Raw genomic sequence first — 24,031 nt, forward strand, 5'->3', positions numbered from 1 at the left:
AATAGAGCAGAAAAATGTCCACTAAAGGCTCTTCCCTTCTGTGATTTGGGTTAAAACTGCTCCCATTTTGGTTCCCTGGAGTGTCTGCTTAGCTCCTTGGTGTTTGTGCTCAAGCACAGCCATAGCTGAGCCAGGTGGGGCTGAGTAGAAGTGCAAGATACCTTTGTTGGGTTGTTGTGGGTTTTTTCCACCTTTGTTAAGGAAAAATGTTCATTTGTTTGGAGCTGTGCAGACACACACTGATAAAGACCCACAGCAGTGTGTCCCACATTACCCTCTTCAATTTGTAACGTGGGAACCCCTCCCTGGCTCAAAGCTGGAGGTCCAGCAGCTCCTTCCTGTTTTCCCCTGCCTTCAGCCTGGCTGCAGATGTGGATTTGGTGGGTTGGAGCCTGAACTCCCTGACATGAGCCGTGCACTTGCACAGACATTGCCACCAGCTCAATTTCCTGCCCTTACCTCTGGCAGGGCAGAGCTGACCTTCTGAAAGTGGGGACGGTGGCCTCAGCTATCAGACTGGTGAGTTGGCTGCTGTCACTGAAACCACAATGCCAGCATTGCTTGATTTTAGTATACCCTTCCTCACCCCCAGATTTCCTAATGAAAGTTGGATTTGTGGCTGTGTGCTCGGGTCTCTCTTCCTAATGCCCACTAGCCCCACATAAACCCGGACAAATCCTCCTGTGCAGCACGAGGGCACTTTCAGTGTCCCTAGGCCCTCTTTTACTGACTATACCAGTGTAAGTCCAATCAGTTTTCCTCAGCACTAACAGTGTAACAAGCAGTGAATCCTTTGGAGGGAAGACAAATGGAGCTGTGTCTATTCCCTGACCTGCAGCTCCAGCGGCGAAGGTGCCACGCGGATCAATCCTGGCAGTGTCTGTAATAACTGACATGATTAGCCATTAGCAGGAGCAGACAGCTTGGTGGGAGAAAGAAAGAAACCTTCTTTTACAAAGAAAACAGTGTACAAACTTGGTAATGATCTGGACATAGGTATCAAAGGAGGTACTGGGAGCCTGGGATCTGATATTGCCCTGCACCAACACCTTCAGCCTTGTCAGCCTCCTGTGTCAGGAGAGGAAGGAACAGCAGTGGGTGACACATGGAGGAGTGTGGAGCAGCCACAGCCCCATCTCAATTCCTGTGCCTGACGAGCAAAGCCTCCTCCTCCCTTGGGAAATGACCTTCTCTTCCCAAATCAAAGCTGGTTGGGGGACACAGGATCCCACTAAATTCACTCAGGCCCCTCCAAGGGTGCAGCTGCTGTAGCAGAGATGCCAACGTGCTCTCAGCTACGAGGGCTCTATTATCTTCCCACTACTCTGTTGTATTCATAGACCTGTTAGGGAAAAATTTATGCACATCGCTTTTTACTGTGCCAAGACACTTTGTGATGGCGCAGGGGGTGGTAATTTATTTGTACCTTGCACTTTCTTTCGGGAATAGTCATGCTGTTGCAAGAACTTCTTTCAGCATTTGATCAGAAAATTAAATTTGTGTTTAAAGAGATAGTCAGGGTTGCTAGGACAACATATTAACCTCCTTTCTTTTTTTCCTCGGCTCTGTATCCAAGGTTCATGGAACTCACTGTGCTGTACTCGGTTTGCAGTGTTCTCAAGGTGCAGGAGGGAAGGGCTTTCAGAAACTGTCCAAAATATACTTTTCCTCAACAAATAATCACATGAAATGGTAACATCCTACTGGGCATTCCCAGCCTGGCCTTGTCAAGCCAGCAGGACAAAGAGGAGCAAACAGCCCCGTTCTTTGAGTTTCATGGGAATATTTGTGTGCACAGTCACCAGGACTGAGGATACGATGGGGGAGCTTGCAGACAGCGTTTTCAGAAATGATTAATGGCCAGGAGACTCTGGGTATGGCTGAAAAATTTGGACACTTTAAGGAGACCAAGGTTTCAATAAAATGCAAACAGTGGGGTTTGTGCATTTTAGGCTCTTCCATATCTCAGTTGAAAAGTCACAATTTCAATGATTTCTCATGAATTAAAGAGGAGGAAGATAGCTGAATCTATGTGGAACGTACTTTTCATGGCTTTTCGCCAAACCTTTGGCGTTCAGCTCCCTTGTCAGGACTGACAGCGGTATTACATCTCTGCAGCCTTCAGGCTCAGATCTTTAAAGCTGCCTTAACATCCACGTGGCTTTTGTGCAGAACTTATGGATCCGTGTCTCCGTTGTTTCCTGCAGATCCGTTCTGATAAGGACAAGGAGATCCACATCAGGTACAGCATCACTGGAGTGGGAGCTGACCAGCCGCCCATGGAGGTGTTCAACATCGACCCCGTGTCTGGCAGGATGTACGTGACACGCCCCATGGACAGGGAAGAGAGAGCCTCCTACCACGTGAGCATCAGACATCCTGAGGTTCTGCTGGGCCCACGAGCTCAGAGCAGAGCTGCTGGGTTCGAGAAGGGACAGGCTAAATCAGCCAAACCAGTGCAAAGGACTGGCTGGTTGTGCCCAGGTGGCCAGGAAGGCTAATGGCACCTGGCCTGGAGCAGCAGTGGTGTGGCCAGCAGAACCAGGAAGGGATTGTCCCCCTGTGCTGGGCACTGGTGAGGCCACACATCATCTGGGGTCAGTTTTGGGCCCCTCACCACAAGAACATGGAGCATTTCCAGGGAAGAGCAGTGGAGCTGGGGAAGGGTATAGAGAGTGAGTTCAAGAGGAGCAGCTGAAGGAGCTGGGGGGCTCAGCCTGGAGAGGAGGAGGCTCAGGGGAGACCTCATCACTCTGTGACTACCTGGATGGAGGTTAGGTAGCCACACAGGGGTTGGTTTCTTCTCTCAGGTAATAAGTGACAGATCAAAAGGCAGCCTTGAGTTGTGCCAGGAGAGGTTTAGGTTGGATATCAGGAAAAATTTGTTCACCAAAAGGGTTGTCCAGCCCTGGCACAGGCTGCCCAGGGCAGTGGTGAAGTTACCATCCCTGCAGAGATTTAAAAGCCACGTAGATGTGGCACTTGGGGACATGGTTGAGTGATGGGTTTGGCAGTGCTGGGGGAACAGTTGGACTTGATGTGAGAGGGCTTTTCCAACCTAAACAATTCTGTGATTATATGAAAGTGGAGATAAACTGATGTCTTTTTCAGACACAGAGTCATGTGTTTAAAATGGTGCAACTTCACACTGCTTGTTAAATCCATGCAAATTTATGTGTAGACTGAGCCACCCAAAACCATGAGAAGCCAGTCACTACATTAGCATGTCTTGGGAAATTACTAATTTAAGAATCATTACTGCATCTAAACATGCAATAATTGCTATAGTCATTCTTCATTTTAATTCACCAGGAGCTGTTCAGGCAGTATGATGGGGGTGTGTCAGACAGGTTTTTAAATACGCAGATAGGCTAATATTAAGTATCAGGGAATTAATTAAGATTAATTACACTCAAAAGTGATGGTGCCTCATGCTATCCTGGTTCATAAAATGCTCTACCTGCAGAATGCTCACAGTGTAATTGGTTGCTATATTTTGATATAAATCCCAGCTCCTCTGTTGCACAGTGTAATTGCACAGCAGATCCAGCCCCACAAATTGCTCAAAGAATAGGTTACCCCTTGCATGATAGCCCTGCAAAATTTCAAACATCTTCTGCATCTGCACTCTGGTTGTCTCCTGGAGTGGTTGTGAAAGGTTGTTTCATGGATTGCTATCAGCCTTAGCCCCATCTCCTGGCGTGGTAATAGCCCTTCCCAGGGATGCTGTAGTGTCAGCAGAGCACACGGGTCACTTCCACTGACACCACATCCCGAACGGCGCCGTCGGAGATGCACTTTCTGTCAGCTTTATCAGGTATCCAGTTAACCATGTTGACACAGCTTCTGGGCTGGGGTGGAAGGATAAAGAAAATAGATTGCCTCTTTAGTTGGGTGGAAAAAGAGATTTCCCCTGGGTAAAAGGAGATCTGAGGAAAAATTATTTTATCCTCGGTGAACAAGAACAATTATTTTGTTTGTTGTGCCTAGGAAAATATGGAGAGGTTGTTTTGGAGAAAAATATTTTAGATAAAGTGTGTGTGTCATCTCAGCGTTGTTGATACTGTTTCAGCAGTGCCAGGTTATTACAACAGTCTAGTCAATAATAAAAAAGTTTAGACTTTTGATGGAGCCGCTGTGATGTCTGCGATCAGACACTCGCAGTCAAAAACATGAGATGAAACAGATTTTGTCCTCCATCATAACAAACCCTGTGCCCCTTAAAAACAAACTGAATCTACTAGTCACAGTGAATTCAGCAAATTGAATTATTGCCCTGTCGAAGGTGACGGGATGAGTCTGCCTTGTACATACCACAGGATTTCCAGCCTTTTCTGTTCCTCACAGAAACCTTGAACTAATGGCATCCGTATGTAAATGAGCATATTCATACTCTGAAGGTTACAGGAAGATGTTTCATAGAGAGAATAACTGATAAGTATGTTATGAGACCTTATCGACAGGAATACTGAATGATATAAAAATCTTTGTTAGGAGAACAGTAGAAGGTGATGGAGAACATTTTAAGTTGTCTGTAAATGACCTTTAGATCCTTCAGCTTCAGTAGCAATAGATTGATGATTTCTTGAACCATCAGTTGTTCATTTACTAACCCTCTACAAAGCCTTTATAAATACACCACGCACAAAGCAATGACCCAAACACTGAAGCAGAAACTTACAGGAGGGATGAACAATGCTTGAAACCAGAAAAAAAAATTGGCCAGTTTCCAGAAAGAAGATAAAGTCCAAAGCCTTGGCCTAGTGGAGGGTTTGAAGAAGTCAGTGAATTTATGCCACTTCATAGAGCCCTATCTAACTGATAGGAAAGGCAACATGGAGCCGGGTTTGAACTGAGTGCTGAAAGAGCAGTGGCTGAGGTGTAGGCTTGGCTGTGAACTGGAAAGCTTGGCCACCTTTAAACTTGTTTGAGATCTGCTGGAGTTTCCTTTAGCTTGAATTAGAAGCTTTGCCCTTCAGCTGGGGTGGAGAATGTCAGTGGAGCTGGTCCCTCTGACCCAGCAGGACGTGGGCTCTGTTTCAGCCTTGTGCTCCATCTGAACTTGGGTGCATTCAGGTTTTCTGCAGCACCAAACAGAACCAAGTCTTTTCAGCATCTCTGTCACTCTCAAGTGTTGTCCTTGCTGCTTTTGTTCCCAGGTAATCTAAAAACTAATTATAAAAGAAAGAACAATAATTTGCAAGTGTTTGTGAGGCTACATATCAAGAGTTCTGTTTCATTAACTCCCACATTTTCAACACATATTTTCTTATGCATAATTATCTGTATTGCTTCAGGACTACCATTTTTAAAATACTAGTCTTTTAACACTCCCTGCATTCAGCAAGCCATTTTTCTGATGAAACCCGCCTCATTCCCTAAGGTGAAACAGATTTTTTTCTAATTAGATCAGGAGTTCTGCAGCAGAACTTCCCCTGTTTTTGCAATCATTCTTGAACTTTTAGGGAGGATCATTCCAAGTTTGTGGCATGCAGAGATGTATATGCCTCTGGGACTCACAGCCCCTGCCCAGGTGTTGTGTGTGCTAGCACTCCCAGCGATTGCAAGTTCAGCTGTATTTTGGCCTCATCTGTTTCTGTCTGCACTCCAAACCGGAGCACAAACCCTCCGGGGACCTCGCAGACATCCCAGACACAGAGTCAGCTGAAAATACGAGCAGAGAAAAGGGAAATGGGCTCTGCAGCCACTTAACAAACCCCACACAGTGGTGTGGAACTGCCCAGGGGGCACTGAGAGATGCCCTGGGAGCCACCCCGGGGTCAGTAGTGCCATAGGACACACAGCCACGGGACACACAGCCATGGGACACACAGCCACGGGACACACAGCCATGGGACACACAGCCATGGGACACACAGCCACGGGACACACAGCCATGGGACACACAGCCATGGGACACACAGCCACGGGACACACAGCCATGGGACACACAGCCACGGGACACAGCCATGGGACACACAGCCGTAGGACACACAGCCATGGGACACACAGCCGTGGGACACACAGCCATGGGACACACAGCCACGGGACACACAGCCATGGGACACACAGCCATAGGACACAGCCATGGGACACACAGCCACGGGACACACAGCCACAGGACACACAGCCATGGGACACACAGCCACGGGACACACAGCTATGGGACACACAGCCGTGGGACACACAGCCACGGGACACACAGCCACGGGACACACAGCCACAGGACACACAGCCATGGGACACACAGCCACGGGACACACAGCCACGGGACACAGCCATGGGACACACAGCCATAGGACACACAGCCATGGGACACACAGCCATGGGACACACAACCATAGGACACACAGCCATGGGACACACAGCCATGGGACACACAACCATGGGACACACAGCCATGGGACACACAGCCACGGGACACACAGCCATGGGACACACAGCTATGGGACACACAGCCATGGGACACACAGCCATGGGACACACAGCCATGGGACACACAGCCACGGGACAGACAGCCATGGGACAGACAGCCATGGGACACACAGCCACGGGACACACAGCCATGGGACACACAGCCACAGGACACACAGCCATGGGACACACAGCCGTGGGACACACAGCCACAGGACACACAGCCACAGGACACACAGCCATGGGACACACAGCCACGGGACACACAGCCATGGGACACACAGCCACGGGACACACAGCCATGGGACACACAGCTATGGGACACACAGCCATGGGACACACAGCCACGGGACACACAGCCATGGGACACACAGCCACGGGACACAGCCATGGGACACACAGCCGTAGGACACACAGCCATGGGACACACAGCCACGGGACACACAGCCATGGGACACACAGCCATAGGACACAGCCATGGGACACACAGCCACGGGACACACAGCCACAGGACACACAGCCATGGGACACACAGCCATGGGACACAGCCATGGGACACACAGCCATGGAACACACAGCCATGGGACACACAGCCACGGGACACACAGCTATGGGACACACAGCCGTGGGACACACAGCCACGGGACACACAGCCACGGGACACACAGCCACAGGACACACAGCCATGGGACACACAGCCACGGGACACACAGCCACGGGACACAGCCATGGGACACACAGCCATAGGACACACAGCCATGGGACACACAGCCATGGGACACACAACCATAGGACACACAGCCATGGGACACACAGCCATGGGACACACAACCATGGGACACACAGCCACGGGACACACAACCATGGGACACACAACCATGGGACACACAGCCATGGGACACACAGCCACGGGACACACAGCCATGGGACACACAGCTATGGGACACACAGCCATGGGACACACAGCCATGGGACACACAGCCATGGGACACACAGCCACGGGACAGACAGCCATGGGACAGACAGCCATGGGACACACAGCCACGGGACACACAGCCATGGGACACACAGCCACAGGACACACAGCCATGGGACACACAGCCGTGGGACACACAGCCACAGGACACACAGCCATGGGACACACAGCCATGGGACACACAGCCACAGGACACACAGCCATGGGACACACAGCCACGGGACACACAGCCATGGGACACACAGCCATGGGACACACAGCCAAGGGACACACAGCCACGGGACACACAGCCACAGGACGCACAGCCATGGGACACACAACCATGGGGGACACACAGCCACGGGACATACAGCTATGGGGCACACAGCCAAGGGACACATTCCCCACATTTCTCTGCCATTTCACTGTGTGCTGCATCTCCCCGAGCAGTCAGCCCTGAAATGTTCACTGCATGCCAAAGAAGTTTCAGCAGGTAGTAATATTTAATATGCATGAGTTCTCTTGGCCTTATTTAGCTGCACTCCCCAAGTCCCGTTTGTGCTGCTGACAGAATTAGTGGCTCTAAATGTCTTTTCTGATCCAGACACCAGTTTCATATTAAGCTGCAGTTAGGCCTGGCAAGTACAAGGGATAGAAAATTGGTAGCTTAGTTTTCCAAGACGTTTTCCAAGCTCTGTTTTCAAAAGACATCAGCATAAACATGTCAGTAAGTAATCATTGCTTATGATACTCAAGTAATATGCATTATGGGGAAACTTTAAAGCAAGTCCTAATCCACTTCCAGACACATGTGAGCACTGTCAGCATCAGGCTGATGAAATACTCCCTCAGAAATGGCTGGAGCAGAACAGGTGGGTTATAGACTGACAAAGAGTTGTTGTAAATGCAAAGAAACAAAACAATTTTACTATAAATTATGGGATACAACAGCTAATTCCAGTATTTTGAACCACGTTGAATAATGCCAGCCATTTGTGTCACAATGGTCTAAATTGAACTTTTAATCACAATTAAGAGCACACAAATTAGGCATGACATTGTATGCTTATTGCTTAACGGCCCTGTCACTGATTGATAATGTATATTTGTATTAGTAGTATTAGTGCCTAAGTAATATTCATATTTAACACAATTCACTGTGTTGACTTTGACTAACTACCTTCAGATACCACCAGCCTCCAGTGTAATCAATAATCACGATACCAAATCATTTGTATGCCAGCAGCTACATTTACACTGGAAACTGTCAGCAGGAAAACCTCTGAGACCTGTGGTAGCTGCTGCTGAATATGATAGCAATAATTGTCACACTTTTAAACAATATTTGTTAAAGGATATCGAGCCAGCTCCTTGGCTGGTACAGCAGAGTGATGCATCAGCTAGAGATTAGTTGGCTATGTGAATTAATTTTTCAGAATCCTTTGCAAGGTATTTCATTTGATTTTATTCCTTCTTCACTCCTGTCATGTTCTCTCTCTTGGTGAAAATGTAAATGTTTCAGTCTAACTTTATAAATGTTTCTTAGCTGTCTCTTCAGCCACCCACCATTTGAATATTTGTGCATGCCCCGTGTGTCCTGGTGGTGATGCTCACTGACCTTTTCCAGCTCAAAATTATGTGTGTGTCTCATGGAGCTCAACCATCGGCTTTTGTGCCTTGCCCAGTGCTACAAAACACTCCCCTGCATCTGCTTCTCATCCCCTGCATCATTCTGCCCCCAAAACAGAGGTGGTGGAGCTGCCTTGGTCACAGGTGGCCACGGAGCGGCTCCGCCTGTGCCTTGCAGAAATGAAGAACTGAAGAATGGCTCCAGAACAAAGTGTGTTGTCCAGCTTGAGGGTGCCTCATGAATACCAAAAGTAGGACAAGAGAATGAGAAGACAAATTAAGGGAAATGTAGTACAGATCTGCCTTGGAGATCCAGCCAGTTGCCCAGCAGACAGACTGACCCCCTGGAGTCCTTCCTTCCTTGGCTCTCTCTGCTGAGGATGGTCTCTAATGAGGAATTGTCTAACAAAGAACGGTTTTGAGCAGGAAGAGGTTCCATTGAGTTGAAATTCAACCCTTTGGCTCAGGACTCCCTTCTCCCTCTGCCACGGCTGGCACTGACCACGGAGGAGCAGCATGGTGTGGGAGATACGGAGGCATTGGCACACGGGAGTTGTTCAGAGAGTACAGGCAGAGAAAATGAATGCAAACAAGCACAAAAGGAAAAAAGCAGAAATGTTCAATGAGGCCAGGCAAAAAAAGGAGCAGGAGAAGAGAGTGCCATCTCCCTGGCACTGCAGATGCTGAGTCAGGACACCAGTGTGCCCAGCTCTGCCCTGCCTCCCAGAGCTTAGCCCAGTGCTGTTGCTGGGCTCAGGACACTTGAGCGTGTCACCACGGGTTTGAGGAGGTTCCTGCAGTCTTGCTTATTGAATTTTTTTTGTCTTAAGTGCAGGCACTAACAGTGATGGGTACATGTGCTCAGTGAGTGCAACAAGCAGATAGATGTGCATTGCTGAGAAATCCCTTACTCCTGGAGATCTCAAACAAAAGCTATCGAATGTAATTAAAAATTTGCAGGGGGAGAGTCAGATCTGAGGGGGGAGATACCAGCTTTGCTCTCTGCTTTATCTCTGAATGGAACCATTTCCGCTGCTGGAAATGCTGTAAGAGAGAGCCCAGTGCTGCCTCAGTTTGAAGATAATAACTTTAATTTTAGCTCTGAATTACTTTTTTTCAAAGACAGTCTGACCTCTGACTGTAAAGTTATTGAATTGCTACATCTGACATGATGAAGGATAGCTCAACAGGTGGGAGCCAAAGCAGTTCCTATGTAGGAAAGAAATGCAGATATTAAGAGCACTGCAAGTCATGAAACACAAATGTATTGAAAGCAAAGCTGGACTTCTTCAGGCTTTAAAGAAAACGTGCTGCTTAATTTCCTTTTTTAAAAAAAAAATGTTTTTCTGCCAGCTCATTTCACGTGGCAGTTTGTTCTCTTTGCTTGATTAAACGTTAATCCAGCCCATCCTAATGGTGTGCAGTTCCTTTTGTTAAGCTCTGCACTTCTGAGCACCATACATGAAGGGGAAAGTTGCATCAATCACCGGCACAGCGAGAGTGAAAGACAGGAACCAGGGCTAATGCAATTAACACATTTATTTGTCATGCATCAGAGGAGCTGGAGACCTCCTTGTCATGCCAGCTCTGACTCCCAGCAGCAGCCTGATGGTGTAGGGAACTGCTGGGAGGGACCAGAGGCCTCCATCCCACTGGATGGCACGAGCTGGTGTGTCCCCTGTCCTTCAGCCCCACTGTTCCAGCCAGCCCTGGCAGCAGTGGGTCACCCAGAGAAGCTGCGGCCACCCCATCCCTGCAAGTGTTCAAGCACAGGTTGGATGGAGCTTGGAGCAGCCTGGTCCCGTGGAAGGTTCCCTGCCTGTGACAGAGGGTTGGAACTAGATGAGCTTTAAGGTCTTTTCCAGCTCTGTGAAAGCTCTGTGGAGCTGAGCCTCTGAAGCCTTGGTTCCGCAGCCCACCAGCCCCGCGTCCATCCCGAGTGCTGTCCCCAGTTCTCCTGGCAGGGAGGAGGTTCAGCAGTGCTCAAAGGGGCTGAAATGGAGGGGGATGGTGGCCAAAATCTGCAGCACTCAGAGCCAGGCAGTGCCTCCCCACTGCCAGGCGGGTCGGGGGCCGTGCAGCTCTTCCCTCCCTGCTGGAGTTCCACCGGAGCCGGCCTCGGCAGCGCATTCAGCCACACTCCATTTAGAGTAGCCATCTGTTCCCTTTAATGAGAAAGCTATCCATTTTTTTCACCTGGTTACTGATTGTTCCAGACTATTGTGATTGCTTTGTTTTATTAATTACTCATTTTGACATGCTGTATCTGTCTCTTTTGTTCAGAAAACAGATGCTCTTGTTTCTGGGCGGTATTACTGATGGTTATTGCTAATAAGCAAGATAAAGCTGCAGTTCCAGTTTAACTGAGGGCTTAACACTGTGGCTCTGGTTATTGAAATGCCTCAGCACTGGGTGTTTTATTCAAGCCTGAGGAAATTGCATTCTTAATGCCATGGGGGCTCCCATTATTTGAAGGAAAGGGAGTTTTTAAATGTCTTTTGGTGCACAGAGCAATGAGGTCGGTAGCTGTTGCTGTTGCTGTTCCTGTTCCTGGAGACCATGATTAAACAAAGAATAAACATTACTAAGATCATCCTGAAATCTCTTACTTACTAATCCCTAGTATTAAGGGTGTGAAATGCTGCAGGTTCCCAAAAGAAACTTCTCACTCAAAATCATTTTCTCACTTAATTTGGAACTAAGCAAAATTCTCTTTTCAGATTGTCAGACAAGGTTCAATATGTCTTAAAAATTAAAATAGAGTGGTCTGTGAGCTGTGAAGGGGATAGGATACCATCACTACACCAGAGTTAAGTGTTTCCACTGACAATTACTGTTTTAAAATATTATTTGAATATTATATTAAGCTCTGAAAAACTGTCTGTGAATTGAGTGTAGATGGAAACCATGTCAATGCTTTCTGCTGGAATTAGATACTGGCTCCATTCAATTTTGAGAAAGTATTTATGGTGTAAAGTCAGTCCTTGCAGAACAGTGCCTCATTCTGCAACAAATCCAGTTGCTGATCCTGTGCTTTCCTTGTGCTCATTCCCAGCTCCGGGCTCATGCAGTGGATATGAATGGAAACAAGGTGGAGAATCCTATTGACCTTTACATCTACGTGATTGATATGAACGACAACAGGCCGGAGTTCATCAACCAAGTCTATAATGGATCTGTTGATGAAGGCTCTAAACCAGGTACGGTTGAAAAAGTCTCAAAGTTTCACAGATTTTCAGCCATTCATCTGGTGTGGTGGCTTGGGCTCTGCAGGATGAGGGAGAGGTTGGCTCTTGCTGGCTCTTGGGGGAGACTGATGGAGGTGAGAACAGCCTGGTGCCTCTTTTTCTGGGTGAAGAGAAAGTGCAGACTTGGGATGGAGGGAACGTGGATCCTGGTGGTCCCTTCCCAGCCGTGGAATTTGTAAAAGCAGCAAGTTGTGTAGAGTAATGCTCTGTAGAGGCATTCTCATACTCTCACTGCACACCTACAGGGCTGTTATTCTAATTACACAGCACTGACAGCCAGCCTGGCAGTGGCCTTTCACTGACCTTGTGTCTCAGATGCTCAATATCCTCCTCCTTGATATTTAATTCAGTCGTTTGCCAACTCAATATCTGGCATCCAGTCAGACTCCAAAGAAGGCTCTGTCTCAAGAAAACACTTTCTTACTTGGGACCTGATGCAAACCTGCAGAAGTGGGACTATTTGCATTGAAATTGCAGGCTCATCCTCTGCCCCACAGACTTTTCTAACAGAGGGTAAAATGGGGGAAAACCTGAAGTTGAATTTCAGGAAATTTATGGGTGAAAAATCAGTGAGGGTGTAAGCTGTATGGAGTAAAGTGATAATTTTCACATGGGCATATTTTTATTGGAAAAAACAGAGATGTAAAGGTCTTTAATGTTCTATTTCCAACTCTACTGTTTATTTGTTATTTAAGTGTGGTGTAACCCTACAGTTTCCAGTATGGGAGCAGGGTTGGTTTAGCTCATTGCTGGGTGTAATAACTAAAATGAATATATCCATCCCCTGAACATAAATTGTTCTGTGTCACCAGTACAATTGGAAGTCCACTGAAATCAGAGGGAGTTTTCTCCTAGATTCTCTCCTTGGTTGTTTGCCAGCTGAGGGGTTAAACACCCCGTGACTTTGGTTTGTGTCAGCAAACATTTATCACGGCGGCTCGGCTGCCGGAGGTGTGACAGGGAAGTCTCCGGTGGGCACTGTTTTTAACAAGGTGATTCACAGTCGTGATTGATTGTCTTCCAGCACTGTGAGGGACGGGCAGCTGTGGGGGACACGTGGTGGGGACAGAACGTGACATTATTTCTGAGCAAGGAATAGGCACAGCTCCCTCTCTGATTCCTTTGGGAAGTGATGTCCCAGCTTCAAAGTCCTAATCCTGGTCCTGCTTGGAGGAGGGAACGTGAGAAGTCCCTGAGCTGATGGCTCTAATGACATCTTCCCAGAGAATTTTTCCAGCTTTCATTTGAAGGCCACTTTGGGGCATATAAAGGTTTGAAGATTGATACAACATTTCCATAGCAAATCAAATTTCTTACATCTTATTCGAGGACAGATCAATATTCAAAGTGCTCCCAAATGTTTTAACTAGCTCTGTTCATCTGTCAAAGAAGCAGTAAATTGCATCCTCTTCTTGTCTGAAATCCAGATAAGCCTTTGAGCTATTAAACAGAACAGGATAATTTTGCCTACAAAATACTTGTGCCTTGCTTCTAGCAGTGTTTTTTGGTATTCTCTATCCCAGGCTGGAGTGCTTGCCTTTAAGGCAGGAAGGTAGAAAGCAATCTGGTTTTATTCAAAAGCAATTACATTTGTCTTTGATGTATTTGTCGGGGTTTTTTTTCTCTCTTTCCTGTTTAATCGGTATTCTTTTAAAGGTTTATATTAGTATTGAATTTCTCTTCCTTGCTTTTGTAGAGCCTCCTAGGAATTTGGGTATTGGAGGCCCTCATTCCGTGTGCTTGGCAAGAAACATGATCTTGTGCCTTTGAGAAAGTGATAGAGAGGTCATGGAGTTAAAGGGAATATCTGCATGCTCCTCCTTTGCCTCAAAATTATGTGTCCCTCTTTAGTGCAGAGACAATACATTTAACTAAGGGCAGATCTTGCAAATATTTAGAAACTTTTTATTAGTTGAAATGCCTCAGAATATTATAACAACTACAGAGGTATCACACCAGCCATCGCAAGAGAAGAAATACGTGACCAGAATTCATGATTATTTCTGGCAGCGGTTGAGAAATGAAAGACACTGCATATTCTTTAAGATAACAGCAAAATTTGTTCAGTACTGATTCAACAATAAGTTGGATATGTATATGCATCTATAAAAATATATGTGCATATGAGTGAATATCCATGCTTCAAGCAAACCAAAAAATCTTGTTATATGTTACAGGAGTTCAGCATTCATTTTCCTCTGCTCAGTGCTGCTGAACTATGCCTGAGGACTGGGAATGCTTCCCTGGATATCCTGTGCAATTGTTATCTCTCACATCTTCCATATGCCCATTTATAATAGCTGTGATTAAAAATGCAGGATTACTTGATTACGACAGCATCTGCAATGTTCTTAATTTTGCACACCTCTGATGAGAAAGGTACTAGAGTATCCCACATAAATGCTGACTCTGAGGGCAGCTAGAATGAGGAGCCAGTGGCTGTTGGAAGTCAGTCAGAATTTTGCCCAGATTTAATAAAAATAACCCAGATAAAAGGATATCTGGAGCTCGAGCTCTACCCATGGAAATTTTGCAGAGCAAGACCATCACAAATGTGCTGTTGAGCAGAGCACAGTGACCTTGAGCTGCAGGGAAAGCCCCAGTAAGGCTTCAGCAGGGTCAGTGGAGCACATCCTGTTCCAGTGAGCAGGAAAGGGCCCCGTGGTGCTGTCCCAGCACTCCTGGGGTCTGGGCTGGAGCAGAGGCAGGGCTGTGTGTGCACACCAGGCAGGGCTGTGTGTGCACACCAGGCACTGCTGTGTGTGCACACCAGGCAGGGCTGTGTGTGCACAGGAGGCAGGGCTGTGTGTGCACACCAGGCAGGGCTATGTGTGCACACCAGGCAGGGCTGTGTGTGCACAGCAGGCAGGGCTGTGTGTGCACAGCAGGCAGGGCTGTGTGTGCACACCAGGCAGAGCTGTGTGTGCACAGCAGGCAGGGCTGTGTGTGCACAGCAGGCAGGGCTGTGTGTGCACACCAGGCACGGCTGTGTGTGCACACCAGGCAGGGCTGTGTGTGCACACCAGGCACGGCTGTGTGTGCACAGCAGGCAGAGCTGTGTGTGCACACCAGGCAGGGCTGTGTGTGCACACCAGGCAGAGCTGTGTGTGCACACCAGGCAGGGCTGTGTGTGCACACCAGGCAGGGCTGTGTGTGCACACCAGGCAGGGCTGTGTGTGCACACCAGGCAGAGCTGTGTGTGCACAGCAGGCAGGGCTGTGTGTGCACACCAGGCAGAGCTGTGTGTGCACAGCAGGCAGGGCTGTGTGTGCACAGCAGGCAGGGCTGTGTGTGCACACCAGGCACGGCTGTGTGTGCACACCAGGCAGGGCTGTGTGTGCACACCAGGCACGGCTGTGTGTGCACACCAGGCAGGGCTGTATGTGCACACCAGGCAGGGCTGTGTGTGCACACCAGGCACGGCTGTGTGTGCACACCAGGCAGGGCTGTGTGTGCACACCAGGCACGGCTGTGTGTGCACAGCAGGCAGAGCTGTGTGTGCACACCAGGCAGGGCTGTGTGTGCACACCAGGCAGAGCTGTGTGTGCACACCAGGCAGGGCTGTGTGTGCACAGCAGGCAGTGCTGTGTGTGCACACCAGGCAGGGCTGTGTGTGCACACCAGGCAGGGCTGTGTGTGCACACCAGGCAGGGCTGTATGTGCACACCAGGCAGGGCTGTGTGTGCACACCAGGCAGGGCTGTGTGCGCACACCAGGCAGGGCTGTGTGCACACCAGGCAGGGCTGTGTGTGCACACCAGGCAGGGCTGTGTGCACACCAGGCAGGGCTGTGTGTGCACAGCAGGCAGGGCTGTGTGTGCACACCAGGCAGGGCTGTGTGTGCACAGCAGGCAGGGCTGTGTGTGCACACCAGGCAGGGCTGTGTGTGCACACCAGGCAGGGCTGTGTGTGCACAGCAGGCAGGGCTGTGTGTGCACACCAGGCAGGGCTGTGTGCGCACACCAGGCAGGGCTGTGTGTGCACACCAGGCAGGGCTGTGTGTGCACGGCAGGCAGAGCTGTGTGTGCACACCAGGCAGGGCTGTGTGTGCACACCAGGCAGGGCTGTGCCTCCGCAGGACCCTGCGCCGCCGAGCGCAGCCTGGTCCCCGTGTGGGGCTGGGATGTGGTGACCTGGAACAGAGCTTGGGGCCTCATCTCTGAGCCTGGCAGGGAGCTGCAGTGTGTGCCAGGCCAGGGCAGGGCGTGGAGGGTGGCCAAGAAAGATGTGACCTACTGACTCAACAGTGAACAAGCTGAATGAGGGTGGAGTGAACCAGGAGTGCAGACGGACGCGTGCTCCAGCCTGCAGCACGGTCTGACACTGCCGGGCACTCAGCCTCCCACAGGAGCAAGTTTGCTTTAGCCTGGAATACAAATACACAAAATTGTCCAAGAGGTGGAAGAATTGGCAGTGATGTGAAGAGACTCATTAGACAGTCTGATTGGGTTTAAGTGAAGGGGCTTCCCAGCCTGCAGAGCACTCAGCCTGGGTTCCCAAGGAGCGTGATCTCTGCGAGTCACCTTGAAGTAACCCTCGGCAGGAATAGAAAAGAAATCATCAAGTATTATTAATTATAATAGGTTGGTTTTGCTGGTTAAGATTATAATAACTTAATTGAAATAGTGTCTTTAGCTGTGGAACACCTATAGTGTTCTTGAAATCAGGAGCTCACTCTTGGTAAAGTTCTCTGTAGTGAGAACTGGCCCCTGGACACCCTCAGATGTGCTGGCTCTTAAACTGAATTGCATCTCTTTCCTCTTCTGATACTCTCTGGAAAAACAGTTTAATGCATTTCTAGCTTATCTAGCCTCAGGTCAAGTAGCTGGGCAATTTAAATGTGTAAAAGCAGGCCCTTCCAAAAATGCAGAACAGGAGTTGTGATGCAGGATTTCCTTTTCCACAGGACCATCTTTCTTCCTCACTCTCCCCCTCCACGAGTTGTTTTGATTTAACGCGCCACCGTTTGAAAGTGAATCTTAAAAGACCTTGTTTTACTCGTGTCGAATAATGTTCTGCCTCTTTGAACTTTGCCTCTGTGTGAAGAACACAGCCAAGTTTTAAAAACGCAGCTGCAAGCTGGAGCTGAAATTCCCCTGCTCCCTCTGGCAGCCTTAATCAGCAGAGCTCTCCCGGAGCTGCGCGCTGCCTTTCAAGCGCTGACAAAGCGCCGAGCTCGGCTGCCCAGCACTGCCTGCCCTGCAAGGGCTCTGCTGCCTTCTCCATGCCCACATCTCCTGCTGCATCACACCAGCTCCTTACAGCAGGAGGGAACTGGGGCTTGGAGTGGGATTTTCCCCTCTGCACAGCACCAGTTGCTGCCTGCAGTGAGCGCAGCCGCTGGACTTGTACTGCTGGGTGTGCAGGATCCTGGCAGTGTCCTTGTGGAGAGCTCTTTCAGGAGAAACTCTTAACAGTTTCAAAAAAATTACTCAATAAGATGGCATGAGAATGCTTAAATTTGAATGAAGGAAGGGAATTTAATCACAAGGCAACAGTGTGGTGGAGAAGGATTATTTCCATCTCTGCAGAAGCTTAGTTTTGCTGTAACCACCGCAAACCTTTCGTCGTGGAAGGATGTGGATGTCTTACTTAACTGAAGCATTCAGTTCTGAAAAGGTCAATGTGAAATGCTCTGCAGTGACTTGAGTGCTTTGCTCTGGGTTGTATCTATTTTGTTTTAACAGAAAGATTGTCAAAAATTAACTCATCTCTCCAAAACAATTTGTTCCTGTCAGACTGGCCTTTTCCATTCCTATTCATCCTTTCCACTTCACTAACTCTCTGGATACATCTTGGTCCCTTTCGAGTCAATAGCACAAGTCCAAGTGACTTCTTTTAAACTATCCAGCCCCTTAATTCTCCTGGAGTTCTCCAGCCTTCTTGGGAGTGGTGTGAAAGAGTGCTGAGCATAGAGAGTCCTCCAAAATAAAGGAATATTAGTATTTCTTACATGAGAAATGTTGTCATTTAAAATTTCTCCATCTCCTCCTGAGTCCGTGGAACTCTGATAGAATAATTGCTGATAACATGCCACGTAAAAAATGAAATAGCTGGGAGCCAAATCTATATGTGGCAAATTGAGTTAAAGAAATCTCATAAAAAATAAGCAGTATATAAAAAAACCCAAGGATTTTAAAAGCCGATTATTTTACTAGTGTCCCAGTTTGTTTATTTTATTTCTATGCCAGCAGAGATTCCCTCAGAGATTAACACCATGGACTAATGCACAGATGGGGCCAGAAACTCGAAAGTCATCTGAATATTAAGAATTTAAATCTTTAGCCTCAGTGATTTGAACAGAAAGCCAATTATGAGGCTGAATTAGTTTTCAAATTAAACTGCAATTTAAGGCTTGTGAAATTAATCTTTTAAGGCATATAGTTGCATTCGTATATATATATATATTCATGGGGAGAATTTGGATTCTGCAGTTCTGGCTTGTTCCTCTTCTCCAACCTGAGAGTGCAATTCATGAGGAGGTGCCTGGTGTGCCTGGTTGTTTGTTCAGTGAAGGAACAGAGCAGGTGTTGCTGGGTTGCAGGGCCTGAGATCTGAAGAGGTTTCATTTTAAAAAATTAATAGGACACGGAGTGAGTCACTCTTCCTGCCACTGCAATCCCAAAAATGCCATAGTGCTGCTCACAGTCAAAACATTCAATATGTTTTTTCCAGCTTGGAGGTAAGCTAATTTTAGAAATCTTCATTTAGGAAAGTCCCAGTTCAAGAGAGCACCTGAACAACTTCATGGATGGGGCTGCCACACATTCTGGTTTGTAGCACTAGAAAACAAAAATAATTAACTCATGCAAAAATAATTAACTCATGCAAAAATAATTAACTCATGCTCATTCAGCAAATGCTGAATGTGTCAGAGAGATCATGCACAGGTGAAATATTCCTGACGGTCAGGGTAGGACTCAGTGAATTCTTCCATTCATCCCAAAGGTATTCCCAGGTTGGGTGCATTGCTTCTGGATCCATCCCAAGCTTGAATATATTCAGTTATGGCAGTGACATCTTCTGCATCCTGGGCAGGTGCTGCTCTTATCCTTGTACTTTATATGCTATTAAAATTGGCTTTGTCCAACCTGATTCTATTCTCTCACACATTACCCATAGACTTAGGATACACAATATTCTTTTTCAAGTTCTTTTGCTCAGCCAAGCACAATTTTAAGATAAGAAATTGTTTTTCTGCAGACTCATGTGGTAGTGCTTCCATTTTCTTTCGAGGTGAGTGGTTATGAAATCTGTGCTCTTAATTTCCTTTTCAGAAGCATCAAGTCCCAAGAGCAAGGAAGTGAATTATAGGACTGTAAGTGAGAAAAAAAATGCAAATCCCAAGACTGATGGGTTTTCCCTCCAAAAAAAAAAAAAACAAAACAAAAACAAAAACAAAAAAAAAAAAAAAAAAAAAAAAAAAAAAAGGCAAGTTGATGTAAAGGAAAAAAATGTAGAAGTCATGGTCTGACACCAATGTAGGAGGGAGTTACAGCTGAACACTGTAATAGCCTACACTCTGCCTCCTCTTAACCAGCAGTTACAAATAGCATAATATGATATATATATAATAAGGTTTATATTCTATTACACCACTTTTTTTTTTATTGTATTGTATTCTAGTGCCAAAATTCAGGGATTGGATTGAAGCCTTGTGGAGGGTGTGTTGTGTGCAGCTGGGGCTGTGTGATATCTGGAGTCACACATGGCTTCAGTGCAGCTGAAACCTGGCTGTTCAGCACAGTTCAGTGGGGATGTTCAGGACACCTTGTCCTACGTAGTCATGCTTTCCCCCTGCTTTAAATTAGGGAATTTAAGAGGATGCATGTGCAGGAACCTCATGAATTTACACAGAACTGTTTGCTCAGAGGCTGGATGTGCCTTTGCCCATCCTGATGTTTGGCTTGTGGGATTTCTCCGGGGTGAGGAAGTCTCGGTGGGCTGCAGGCTGCTGGAGGGGGGTGATCTTCAAATCTGGCAAGGGCCATGTGTGTGCTGCCCTCAGTGCATCTGCTCGTTGGCTCTCCGGAGGTATTTATTCCATTTTTAACAAGAAGGAGGTCTTATTTCCGTTCTGGGTGACAGCAGCCTCTCCAGCTCTCTCTGTTGTCTCTCCAGACCTGCTCACTCTCTTTATTCTCATTAGGTTGGCTCTTGCCCTGTCTGAAGCTGAAAATCCAATGTCTCTGCTAATTAGGAAGTGGCATCCGTTATGAATTAGGTTAGCTGCTTGAAAGGTCAAAATTTGCCAATGATTACAAAAATTATGGTGAAGGAGAATGACAGTAGCTATCAGTTACGACGGAATGAATATCACTCGGAAGGAAAGTGCTGCTTCTGTTTCATTTTTTTTTATCCAGGGCATGTGGGATGCAGTTTAATTTAAGTATATTTGCAATTTATTACACCTGCAGTACTTGCATTCACTTTTATCATCTTGATGTCTTGTCCATGCTGCTGTTCACCTCTGTGACTCCACTCAGCGCTGCTGCTGGGTCAGCTACCCAATTTCATTTGAAACCCTTAACAAGGAGTGTGTGAAATTTTTTCACTGAAAACATTTAAGTTTTTTTGACTTGAGGATGCAAGTTTGTTAGATGAAATGCTTTAGTCTTTAACACTACAGAAAGTTCAGTTGTACTCTGAGGACTTTTTCAGGATCCTGTCGTACTTGTCATTGGAACTTGGTTTTGATACCTTTGCTTTCCTTGTGTGTCTTTGAGTCCCTGAGACTTTCTTGCAATGAGTGAAATCACCTAAAGGGTGAAATGTGCCTGTTATGAGAAGGGGCATGAGATTCTCATCATCTGTGGGGAAGGAAACTAATATCAGGAAGCTGTTCTGAGTAGAAAATTTTGGGTTTAGGAAATGTTATAAATTTTACACTGTTTTTTAGTATTTAATCTTCCCACAACTCTTACTGTCTTCTCTATCTAGCATTGGATGCAGAGGATTCACTGAGTAAGCTTTCCAATTTGGGGGGAAAAATGAGGAGTAAGGGGAAGTTTCCATTAGTACAAAGCCATTATTAACTTGGGTTAATGAAGATCTAATGTAATATGGCCATCACCACATGTCTGCACATAATGATTCTGTTCTTTTCTATGGGGGAATGATTAAATTAAGTATCTTATAGGTCAAAATTAGACTGAGAAGGTTAACCAACGTTTAATGATTCTGCAGCCATTTACCAGCCATTTAAAGACATAAACTGTAAGATAAAGCTGGATAGAGAAACAGCATTATCAGTAAAAAGTGGGTGAAGTTTTAGCATTTTCTGTTTATGTCATAGGAGAAGACAGAGGATTTTGTGTTTTTGCAGTGACATGTGAGATAAAGGGCAAAGTGAAAGGAGTTTTTATTTTTATATTTTGTTGGCTTCCTGGTAAGTGCCTATTAGCTCTTTATTTTAACATGCATTAAATCTAACTAATGGATATCAAACCAGGTTAGAAAAATGGCAATTATAAAGCAATTGTAACAAAGACTTAAGGAGCACAACTGTGCCAAAATATTGTTTGTGTGCCCTAAACTCCCGAAAGCTCCATCTTTATGGAGAAATGAAGTTGCATAGATGGGAGAGCAGAGGTTGCAGACAATGTGAGGGGAATTAGCAGCCCTCAGCATGCATTGGGATTGTCTGAGCTACAAAGAGCTGAGCTGATTCTCAGATTCCAGAGTGATTTAAGGGGGACATTTGTTTATGACTGTGCTTATCTGCTTACACAGGCACAGGGCAGCTATCTCTCTTGTTTTGCTTTTCTTTTTCCTTAACGTGTACAGATGGAATGAGATATGGTGAATCTGGCAAAATCTCTTTGCAGTCTTTTACAAGGAGATGCAATTCATTTTAAAATTGACAAGCAAAACTGAATGTACAGGTATAAATTATCTCCCTTTGCTTCCATTCCCCAGGTTCTGTAAGGCATTTTTTTGCCTGTCCAGTAGAAACTTTAATTAATCCAATGGGAATATTTTCCAGAAGGGTTGCTTTCAAGCATTTCTCTCATGTGTCTTATCCATGGCTAGAAACAAAACCATCTCATTTGACAAAATAGCATCTGGAGGTTGTGGTTTCTGGGAAACCAAAGGGAATGCATTGGGAAGTTACAGATTCTGGAGATCTTGCCTTTTATTGATAGATCTCCTTTGTCATGCCATCCATTAATTTTAACTCAGGTGATATATGAACTCTGCACATTAGTTAATGAAGGCTAATGCACAGTAATCTTGTCATCACTAGCTGTGCATGGTAATTCAATCTACTGCTCAGAAGAGCTGTTCAACATGCAGCAAATTTGATTTAATATTGACATGATGTACTAGGTTCAGTATTTTATTTAACGTACCATGTGCCTTATTTGATGAGAAATGGTTTTCTTTCAACAGGTTACATACCTGAGTTAGGCCAGGTGTGCAGTTTAATGCAGTTATATCAGATGTATATTTGCTATGTCTACACTGGGTATTCATCCTGTGATACACTGCACAGGCTGGGGCAAATTTCTGAGTTTGGGCACTTTATGCGTTCATTTAATGTTGTCAGAGTGCTTGAGACAAGCCCTGCAGAGCAGAAGAATAAAGGTGATGCTTTTCTCAGGCACTGAAAGCATAAAGTCCCTCTTGCTCTGTTTATACTTGTTTAACCTACTCTTGTAGCTTCATCACCACCAGCAGGATCTGATGCAAAATTGACAGAGTACCGATTTGAGCTCTTGAGTGTGACTTGGAGGAGTTTTCTCATTGTTTCTGGTCTGTAGTAACTGCTCCTAGCTTCTCTTTGGGTACATTATAGAGTTGTAAATATGGTGGTATTAATACTTTGATTTCCACAAAACATACACATCCTGTGGGCCAAATTGGGCAGGCAGTGCTTTGTCACTTTAAACAATACCAGCTTCAATCCTCGAGTGTGCCAGAGCTGTGCTCTCTGCCACTGTATATTTGCCTAATTTGTGTAGTATTAGGGTCTAGATACAGGGATATATTGCCTTTATTTTAATATAAAGTACATGAAGATGTATCTCCATGCAAAGGACACAGAAGCATGATGTTATTTACTTTTATTGCAGGTAAATCATCACCAACCATCTGAGCATAGTGCCAGAGTTTATACAGCGCCCAGAGGATGTCAGACACTTTATCTGTGCACATCCACATCGCTCTGTTGAATACTCCTGTGCACAGATCTGTGTTTGTGTCATTCACTGCAGCACACAGCTATCTGGAGGATACATCTTGCTTAAAGACAGGCAAAATGCAAAGCAAACCAAGTGGAACATAGGCAGTGGTGTAGGTTACACCAGCTGGTCCCTTGGGGGCTGTCCCTGGGGATGGTGCCCTCAGCGTGGGGAACAGGAGATGCTGTCTGTCAGCACTGCCAGGTGGGAAAGGTGTGTGCACAGGAAAGGGAGAGGAGAGATCAGCCACTGCCCAGACTGTGCAGAGGGAGAAGCAATTTGCAGCCAGTTTACAGCAGACTGTGGTCAGACAGGCAGCCCCAGGGAGAGCCAGGAAGGAAGTGGCTGCTGGAGCTCCATCGTGTGCTGCAGCCACACAGGGCCCTTTGCAGAGGGCGTTTTATTAAGTTACAAGGCAGTAATTAATGCCAAGTTCCTCTCTTTATTTTCTCTGTGGTTGGGTTTCATAATCAAAATTAAAGATAGGAGATAGGGAGCAGATTGCCTGTTGAAATACAGCTCCCTGGTGCTCAGTTCATGACTTTAGAGACATTTGTCCAGCCCTGTCTCTGTTTATGGAGATGTAGGTCAAATGCTGTTGAA

The 24,031-nt window shown here is 46.5% G+C and overlaps 1 protein-coding gene across 1 annotated transcript in view; it reads left to right on the top strand.

The window, feature by feature from the left end:
- Positions 1-24,031, top strand: part of CDH4 (cadherin 4) — a 426,922-nt gene that overhangs the window by 326,754 nt on the left and 76,137 nt on the right. Inside the window, exons 5-6 of the mRNA XM_063404276.1 lie at positions 2,208-2,363; positions 12,054-12,198. Of these exons, the coding sequence (XP_063260346.1) occupies positions 2,208-2,363; positions 12,054-12,198 (301 nt within the window). The remainder of the gene's footprint in view (positions 1-2,207; positions 2,364-12,053; positions 12,199-24,031) is intronic.

The sequence above is a fragment of the Prinia subflava genome, chromosome 8 (assembly GCF_021018805.1).
Source record: "Prinia subflava isolate CZ2003 ecotype Zambia chromosome 8, Cam_Psub_1.2, whole genome shotgun sequence".
Taxonomy (NCBI): domain Eukaryota; kingdom Metazoa; phylum Chordata; class Aves; order Passeriformes; family Cisticolidae; genus Prinia; species Prinia subflava.